A 10,037-nucleotide genomic window follows, 5' to 3' on the forward strand; every position below is an offset into this window, starting at 1 on the left:
AAGTAGTTAAACTGGTCAGTTGCTTCTATAACCCTCCCAACTATTTGTGGTAGTAGTTACAATTACTGGCCCTTCAATGCAAGTTGTTCTGCCTCGTGTCCAGAGATTTTGCAAGTCTTTTGTTATCTACACTGCAAGGCCTCACAGAGAAGAGTTCACTCTCTCCTAACCTTATCATCCTAGCGAGTTTCCAGCTGCTGCTGGAGGGTGTGTGGGCACATAGGCTGAACAATCCTGTTGGTGTCTCTTGCTGTGTTAATGTGTGTTTCTATACCTACATGCTCTCCAGTCATCTGCTACAGCACTGGCACCATTCACATTCCCAATATAGCATAATAGAGTGGCTTTTCTTGCATGGAGGCGATTCTCAACACAGAAGCTTTATTCATAATAACATAAAAAATGTCTGACTGGGTTAGAGCAGCAGTTTGTCTAGGCCAACGTGCTGCCCCCACTGTCTCCTGCAGTGAAAGGAGACACTGTTTAGGGACATCACATGAACCTGGCCACTTCCTGTGGTCTATTCTCCTCATACTCTCCCAGCATCATTGGATTAAGGATTTTAAAGAGCACACCTCTGTCTATTCCCTATAGTATCTCTTTTCATACTGTTACCTGAGATATATTCTGGTTTGGTTTTTTTTTTTATTTTATTTTTGGACTTGCTGATGCCATCTACCTCCTCAGCCTCTCAGGACAAGAAATTCCAGGAAATCACTTAACTGCTGCATTAAAAAAGTATTTTCTTTTATCAGTTTTAAACCTGCGAGTTTCAGTGAGTGCCCCCCACCAACGCAGTTGTAATGTTGTAGGACTTGATGAATGACACTTCTGCATTCACCTTGTCCACCACCTTAATGATTTTATAAACCTAAACCACTCCTCAGCCTTCTCCAAATGGAAGAGTTCCAGCCTTTTTAGTCTTTCCTCAGAAAGCAGCTGCTCCATTCCCTTGACCCATTTCATTGCTCTTCTCTCTGCCCTCTGTTGATCCACTGTCCTTCTTGTGACATAGAGATTGGAACTGTGTGCTGAACTCAAGGTAGAGGTGAACTAAGGTTTTATACAGTGCCATACAGACTGCTTTGTCACGTTCTCAGTAACCTTCCCGGTGATGCCCAACATACTGACTTCTGGCTGCTGCTGGACGCTGAGCTGGAAGATCACTTTTCTCCCCTCAGCATCTCTGATTTGGCCTACAGCACCTATTCTCTTTCTAAAAGGACTGGGCTTTTCCAGTCCCTGTCTCCATTGTAGATTTTTTTTTCTCTCCAGGCACATTTACTTTGAATAAGTGAGAGCTGCCAGAGTTAAAATCCAGACTAATTCAGTGACTGGTGGCTTCAAACTGCTGTGTTTTTAACCAGAGAGCAGAATGGAATCCTAACTGGAAACCAAAACTGGATCTGGAACAGAATTTGAAATATCTTTTGTAGCCCTCTTAAACATACATATATATAAAAGTTACCATTTCAAAATAGTAATTTGACTGAGATCTGCCATCCTCTAGCAGATATTTGTGCAGTACAAGGATTGCCTTAGACTAGTTTTCGCACAAGCCTTTGTTTCAAGACTGTAGCAAGGGTGCCCTGGCTGCTCTGTGCTGCTCTTTAGATTCTCACTGGGCTTGTTCATGCAGGGGTCCACCTCCAGTGACCTCCAGTAAACAGCCTTTAATGGAAAAGGGCTGGCAATAGCTTTGATTCCTGTTCTGCTATGTCTCAATTGTGTGGTTATTACTAATGATGTGCCCTATATGTAGGTGACAGTAGGCCTAAGTTTCTCAAGCCTTTTCCCATAAGTCCTCCGGTGTGCCTTACTGGGTAGGTGTGTTTACATGTATGTGTTTCTGTGCTTCCATGATCTATATTTGTGTGTGCGCATTCATCTGTTGGGTAGTCCTGGTTCAGTCTGTCTCCTGCTCCTCAGCCTGAACTGCCAGTAGTTAACTGCAGTGCTTCACCTTATTTCCAGCCTTAATTGGGGCCTTACAGATTTAGGCAGAGGGAAGCTGCCTTTCTGGCCTGGGAACATGACTGATATCTGTCCTGAGGCAAGGAAGCAAAGATGTAGGCTGAAGTAACTTCCTGGCTGAAGGTCCATGCTCCAAATGTGTCCCATTCATACAGCATTTCCATTCTTGTATTTGTATTCATAATAGAGCTCGTAATACGCAAGCTGGGTGTGCTAACTGAACCAGCTAATGAATCACTGTATATCCAGTATAGAGCAAATTTAACCAGCACTGATTCCAAACCAGAGGTAAATAAAAAAATGTGCCATTTCAACTGCTTGTTTTAAGTCCATTATGAATAAAGGGCTGAATATTGTATGTAAGTGTCATATAGTATATAATTTTTTGAAGAAACTCTACAGTCATTGAGATGAAAAGAAATATTTTTATGGAAGGCTCATTTTTCAATGCCTGTTTGAGTTATTTATTCAGAAGGACTAAAAATAAAATTTAAAAAATCTTTCACATAAGCCAAGATATCTTTACAATCTTTTACAAGTCACCCCTACTGTCTCTAGCTTCCTCAGGTAGAGTTTGAAGAAGCCTTTCATACCAGATATACTACTTCCTTCTTGTTTAGGTGTTGTTGCATTATGTGTTATAATAAAAACATTTTGCAGCAGGTTATTTATTAAAATAAGTCTACTTGTATTATACTAAGTTTATATAACTTACATAATTATATCAGAGTAAATATGACTGTGATTTCAATCCAGTATGAAAATGTCATTGCAGAAAATATTCCCTTCTCTTTTTAACAGAGGAACAACTTCAGTTCTGTGATCGTAGAAGCCAACAGCTCACACCTAACTACTGCTGGGGTGGTGCATTGTTTATGCCTTATTTAGATAGATGGGAGAAACAGGTCAGTCTGATTCATCACGCTGTTCTGATTCCTGCCCTTCAAAAATCTCTGTCTAAAAATGAAGAGCATGTGTACATCTCTCCAATCATGAGGTCTCCTGAAAAGGCAGTACTCATCTTTCTAACTTCAATCTTCTTTACTCATGAGTAAATAGGTAATTCCTGTAACACGCAGGAGCCAGTGCTCTCCTTTGATCCCTTCATGTCACACCTTGTGAACATTATTTTCTCAAAAAATCTGCTGTGTTCATTGTTCTTTTGGTAGCCCGCAGTGGCAAAAGTGGTGTCGGGAAAGAAGTATCCAGGCATCCATTGGGCAAAGTGTAAGCCCTGAGCTTGCTCAGAACAACAGAAAGAACAGAATAGTTTCCTTTCTCCGTCTCCTCAGAATATGTAAAGGTATTCTGCTGTTTCTGCTTTTTCTGAGTAAAGCCTGGGAGGAATGAAAAATTTGAGTCTCTGCCTTACTCAGCATATTGAGTAACCAGCCCAGGCCAAATATAAAACTCTTTTAAATGCAGGCCTCCCTGCTGGCAGCAGCACTGTGCCACTTTGACATCCAGCTATAATTTTAAATGAGAGTGATTTATTTTTCTTCAGAAGGCAGCAGATGGCAGCAAAGTTGTACAGATGCGCCAGAGTAGTAGAAGAAGAAAAATATCTTAGTACACACATTCTAACAACATTCCATGGAAAAAACGTATCATTTGTTTCTGTCTGTCTTGCAGTGTGGTTAAGACAATAAATCAGGTTTAATGGCCCTCGTGCACTTGTAACGTGAGGGTTTTTTCTCCCGTTACCAGGAGTTAATGAAATCAGTTTGGGGCAAGATGGTGTGAATTATCACTCAGTAAATCATCTTTGTCTCTGCAGGAATCACTTCTTTGTGCAAATCTTTTTCTGTCCTTCATTAAACAGATACTGATTGCCTTGTGCAAATATTATCACAAAGTGCTAGACTCTCTGTGTGTGCACCCTGACTGATACAGGAGCTTTAACTGCCAATCTCTGCTGTGAGCTATGTACACCACACACTCTCTCATTTGAGTTAGTTGTCTGGATGCATCCTTTTCCAAGGCTTCAAAATAGGTGATGAGTTTTTTTTAAAAAAGAAGAGAGAAGGGAGAGAGGAGGAAGGAAATGCTACTATGTAAAGTCATAGTGTTTAAAACGCTCCAAAATCCTACTGCATTCAATAAAAAACGAAGTCTGTGTTTTGGACAAGAACACTGGAAGTTTCTGGGATTCGATCCCTACTCATGAACACATCTAGCGCCGCACTTGACACATGTATGTTTGTTGAAGCTGTCATTGCCAGCAGCACCACATCCACTTAGGCAGAGCAGCAACAATCATACATTGCTCAACTCATTTCAGATTGAACTGAGAGTCTGAATTTGAGTTACCTCTTTTTGATAGAGTTCCTGTCCCTGCTTCTACCTTTTAATAGTTTCTTCATTCTTCAAAACCAGAACTTGTGAATAAATGAAGTATAAAGCAAAACTTACAATACAGTCTTTCAGTATAAAAATAGACATGTTTTTGAAAGAAAGCTGGGACTTAGATTTTTTTTTTTCCTGCTGAATATGGAAGAAGTTTTGTTTCAATTAGGTGGGATCAGTCTCAGGCCTGGGATTTGGTGTTGAGATTCCTATCTGGCTCACCAGTTCATCACCACCAGAATGTCTGATGTCTGTAGGCAAGTAAGGAGACTAATGATATATGCCAGTTGCATATTTTTCATATTGTTTATCAATAAAGGGCCAGACTATGAATTCGTTCCTTATGCAGAATGAGATGCAGAGCTGCACAGCCCCAGGAAAAAAATGACTTTGAAAAAGTACCTTAGAAATCCATCACTTTTTCCTTGTCTCTAAAGAGAACAAGTTTACTTTACAAGGTGCAGCTGTCTTCCGCCGGTGTGCAGACTCAGATCAGTCCTCATGTACAGGCAGGGAAGTGTAGTGGCCTCTCAGAGTTTACTGCTTTCTAGCAGAGCCACAATAGGGTCAGGTTGTGTAAGGCGAAATGAGGAACCCACACACCCTTTTGTCTTCTCCTGTAACAGCAGTGGGAGGAATTACACGGCAGCCTTTTAGTCTTTGAGTGTTGCAGTTTCATGGTAACTCCTGTGACAGTAACCACCTGTTAAAAGGACAATAATCATGTTTGTTTGACGAACTGCTTAGTTCACTGCTGAACTAACAGATAAGATCCGTTATGTTTGTTCTCCTGTTTCTGCCATTACTACTGGACATCAGAGATCAAGACCCGGACATTTGTTTGTTTATCTTTACACCATGTTAGCAAAGTATGAAGAAAATATAAGCCATTTTATAATTGCTGGAAAAGTTGCATGTCATTTGCAAACTGGCAGAACTGGGATGTGATAGCTGACTGAAAGTATTGGAGGAATATTTATTTTGTGAACCTATTCTGAGAGTTGGAATTTATTACAAAATATTTGCCTTCAGCTGGGTTGGACTGATCTTCCCTGACTTTGGAAAAACCCAGGCTTTTGTAAGTGGATGGGAGACTCAAGGAGGTCTAGTTAAATGTTTGGTAAAAGTTATCACAGAATCAAACAAAGTCAGAAGATTTCATTTGGCCTCCTCATTGCTGTTGCTGTTGCTGGGAATTTTGCAAGCAAAACACTCCAGTCTTATCAACTCATTAACATTGATTCTAGTCTTAATGGAACCATTTGTTTTGCATTTGGAGACATTATAGTTATCAAGCGTTTTGACTAGTGTATATAGCATGTAGTAAAAAGGCTTTTACGTAGCAAAGTTCTTTACCTCATGAACAAATTATGCTCTTTCTCCTCATGAAGGATACATGGCCCTGCTCCAAAGAATTAAGTATTTTAAAATTAAAACAATTTCCAAAGCTGACACAAATTATTTGGTGAAAAAAACCTGTTGTTTGAGAAATATTTGGATAATAAAAGCAAACCCTTGTGAACACAATAAACAAATTTTAGTTAGGCATAATTGGATTTAGTTATTGGTTGTACTCAGTCATGCTGGAATTTTTTCTCCTGATGCCTGTGTGCTCTACTCTGCTTAAGTATGATGTGAGATAATATAAAATGGTGTATTGACGGCATAAGGAAAATATTTGGATGGCTGTCTGGAGTTGCCATTATTGGCTTTAATTATGACTTGCTGTCCTTTGGGTACTAAATGAGCCAGAAAAGGCTTCATATGTGCCAAAGTATTCATTAGTATTCCCCTTTCTGTCATTGTACTTGCAGGAAAAGTTTATATCTGGCACCTGACTGCAGTTCTTATTAGCACAGACCAAGATGCTTTGCAGACTTTGATAATCATCTGAAAGTACACCGGTGTCTCTACTTTTTGGATACAGTAGAAGTTGTTCCTAGGTAACAGTGGCAGAACTCTTTGACCACTTTCTGATGTAATTGGAGAACAAACATTTTTTGCAGTCCTCCATGTGGCATGGCTGTTTAAAGGAAGTTTTGTGGTACCAGCTGAGAAAGACAAATAATTACTTGCTTCCCTCTTCCAGGTTAGGGCACCTGCACTAGGACTTTATGGGGGGAAGGTGCTTGTATCTCAACATTTTAGGCCCCTTGCCACCATCCTGTATAGCACTAATAATGGAGCCACAAAAATCTGAGCTAAAAATAGCCTTTGGAATCTATTTTGGTAATTAAAAATTGTCTATAGTGAAGTACTTTTTCTTTGCCATAGGGTGTGTCTGGGGGAGGTACAAAAAAAAAAAAAACCCTCATAAAGAATATTCCATGAACTCTTCTGACACTTCTCTGTGGAGGCTCTGCAGAGAATGGTGACCACTCCTTTGGCACCCACTCTTGAACAGACTGGTGGACAAGGATGAATTCCTGCTCCAATACATATTTACTATTGCAAAACTTAACTTTAATTTAGAACTTTGTTTGAACTGAACTTGTAGTCATGTTTTAGGCAGCCTTTGAAATGCTGGCCTGTGGGACACCAGACTGTTCTTAGAAATGAATAGTTCGGCTAAGGTGTTGTGTAACCAGATGCTCCTGATTTTGGAGACATTTGATGACATCTTCCACTTCTCATCTGTTACATTAGAGCATAACCTGGCCTTGAGCTAAGCACACAGCTCTTCTTGAACTTCTAGAACTTCAAGAGGCTGCTTGCTTTCATGGGCTGATACTGTTTCACAGCCTTGCTCTCCCTGAAACCTCAGGAATTTCAAAATCCTCACACTCCTCAGAAATTTTTATCTAGTTCATGTATGGATTTCAACTACTTTTTAAAGGTTAGTGCCCAGCATTTTGCTTTGTGCGATGTTCGTAGTGAAAAGATGTTTAGTCAAAGTGCTTCAGTAATATCCCCTGCTTGGGCAGGAGGAAGAGCTTTCACCTGGACAGCTCTCACTTGGGGCAAGTGCAGAAATGGATGAGGAGGGAGAATGTCTTCCTCTATATTTTAGAAGGATGTCCCTATATATTTTAGCCCTTACAGACCTGTTCCGCAAAACCTGGAACTCAGTTTGGGAACATGGGGTTAGCTGTGCAATAGGAAAGAGTCCCTGCCTGTTCTGTCATTCTCCTCCAGCCTATGTAGCCTAGCCTAACTAGGTTAAATAAAATACACCGCCATAGTATTTCCAGGGTTTACTTTTCAGCTCCATACAATCAAAGAATGTGCTGCCTTCCAGGCACAGGGCTATTCACTACTTTCTGGCATGTCTAGTGCAGCAGCGTTGGTCTTTATGCTTTAAAAGTCATGGTTTCAAAGATTAATTGGGGGGGGGGTGGAATTAAAAAAAAAAAAATATTTCTTTTCTTTGGTTGCTGTTTATTTCAACTATGCAGCTTTGCTTCCCCCTACAACCGCGACAGGTGGTGCTCTTGATCCTTCCAAACAGAAATTGCACTTACTAAGCTCCCGTAAGGTCAGAATTATGCCGTTCAGCACCAGCTTGCTGGTTTTAGCCCTGCCTGGCTAGTCCCAGGATCTTTCGGCTTTGAGTGAAGTGTTTTCTGTTGGTGAAAGGGAAAGGAGGAAAGAAAAGGTATTTTAAGTGGGGGCTGGCTTTTGGCAGTAAATGAAGAACAGATCAATACAAACAAAAGTAGCTGGTTGGCAAGTACATACTTAACCACATTATAGCCCAACCCAGCCCTATGTCCCAAGTTTAGATGACAAAGATGCTAGCTGCATAACCTGTAAAACATTACAGCTATTAAATTGTGTGGCTCTGTTGAAGTCATTTTGGTTGTGCTAGATATTTAAGCAGGATCACGCTTTCACTTGGGCATTGTAATTTGCCACTGCAAACACCCCAAAACTTGTAAGCAGCAACTATTCTAATTTCAAGATCTTTCATCATTTGAGAATAGCCACTTGCTTGTTTCTCAGCTGGCAGCTATAATCTGCACTGAAGGTCATGCATTTGCTGTCACCCCTTACATCTTACAAAATCTGGATCAGAAAGGCCAACAGCAGTAGAGAGGTAGATCCTCTTCTAGGTGTCAACAAACAGACGGTAATTAAAACTGGCAAGTGTCAATGTATATGTCAATTTTTTTAAAAAGGACATTTCAAGTCCAAAACCCACCTCTCAAGATTCCAAAATCCTTTGTTAAAAGTGCTTAGGAAAGCAACTAAAAATAAGCAATTCTGAGCAGAACTTCAAAACTTTGGGGAGAAAAATCATTATGAATATATGCCAGGTATCTAGTCAACTGGATTCCTACCCGAGGTTTTTTGCAGGAGTATTCCTGGAAAGGCATCTTTACCAGTTATTTCAAATTTTTCTTGTAAATGTATATTCCTTAGGCATTTTGTATTAGGTAAAAAATTACGCCCACTTGATTTATTCTAGCAACATTTAGTGCTACTGTTCCCTAGTCCTCTCCTGTATATGTATATGTTACCTGTGTTCAGCGATGCTGTAAAATAGAGGAAATTGTATGTTTTACCCAAGATGTTATTCAAATATACTGTTCAGTTTTTAGGTTTGTTTTCTTGGCATGCAGAAGACACCATTAGATGGTGCTGTTGGTGCATTAAGATTCAGCTTCACATTTGTTTTCTGGTCTGTGGTTGGAATTTGGGTTTTTTTGAAAAAAAAAAAAAAAGAGGAAAAAAAAGAACAAAACAACAAAATCCCTAATGCTAAGCTTTTATCCAAGATGTTCTGCCCACACTGAACCGGTCACTGCTTAACTTTAACCTGAACTGTGGCCCAGGAAATCCTTCAACATAAATAACCTTGGAAGCTGCCATGACCATTTTTGGAACGTGCTCCCTCAATAAATCTGTTACTTTGTTGTGCAATGTTGAAGTGTGCAGTTGTTTCTCTGATTAATTAGGGCAAAAAATAAACTTGCACGATCAATCCAAGCTGTGACACGTTTCAGCCCTGGCTAGAACATGTGGGTAGAAAAGGCCTTAGAGCCTTCTCAGCAGATCTGCCCTGGGATTTTAAGATGCATGCTTGGAGTTTACTTGATTTGACGAGATAAGGTGGCTGCTAACAAAGCCTGTAACTGAGGAGTTTCAGTCTGTCACAGAACTGCCGTGCCAGGGCAGGACTGCACACAGTAAGAAATCATTCATCTTGACCACCTGCCCCCACTAAAGACAACATAACAGAACCGGTTTATGTAATAGTGTTTATTTGATTTCACATATTACCCATGGAGAACAGCTGATACATTCTCTACATCTTTCACCAGTCTGGAATGCAAGATAAAAAAAGGTATGGAAAAAAGAGTTTAACGTTTGACATTCACTATATGAAAAATAGAGGGGATACAATGTTTTAAAATGCCCTTATGCAATATATATATATATATAAAACGTATAAAAATAAAATATATTTTCAAAAAAAAAAAAAGATACAAACAGAACATGACACCGGACAATCTTAAATATCGATACGTATCTCATGATCCACACACACCGCACTTATAATTAACAAAAACCACGTACAATTGCACTTTTCCTCTCTGTGACGTTCAAGTATGTCGCAGTCCCCGCAGGGACTAGTGAGTGTCCGATTCCCTGCCGGGTGCAGATAACGCAGAGGGTAGAGCAGATGTGGGCGACCTGTCCTTGCCGAGGGCTGAACGCGCCCCCCAAACCCTTGGGGCAGAGGCGAGGCCGGGGCCGCGGCCCCCGGACCAGGG

The 10,037-nt window shown here is 40.3% G+C and overlaps 1 protein-coding gene across 1 annotated transcript in view; it reads right to left on the reverse strand.

The window, feature by feature from the left end:
* Positions 1 to 9,539: 9,539 nt before the first annotated feature.
* ADM (adrenomedullin) overlaps positions 9,540 to 10,037 on the reverse strand; it is a 2,143-nt gene continuing 1,645 nt past the window's right edge. Inside the window, exon 3 of the mRNA XM_035891025.1 lies at positions 9,540 to 9,585. Coding sequence (XP_035746918.1) covers positions 9,540 to 9,585 — 46 coding nt within the window. The remainder of the gene's footprint in view (positions 9,586 to 10,037) is intronic.

This window comes from Egretta garzetta, unplaced genomic scaffold (assembly GCF_000687185.1).
Source record: "Egretta garzetta isolate BGI_Z169 unplaced genomic scaffold, ASM68718v1 scaffold133, whole genome shotgun sequence".
NCBI classification, from domain to species: domain Eukaryota; kingdom Metazoa; phylum Chordata; class Aves; order Pelecaniformes; family Ardeidae; genus Egretta; species Egretta garzetta.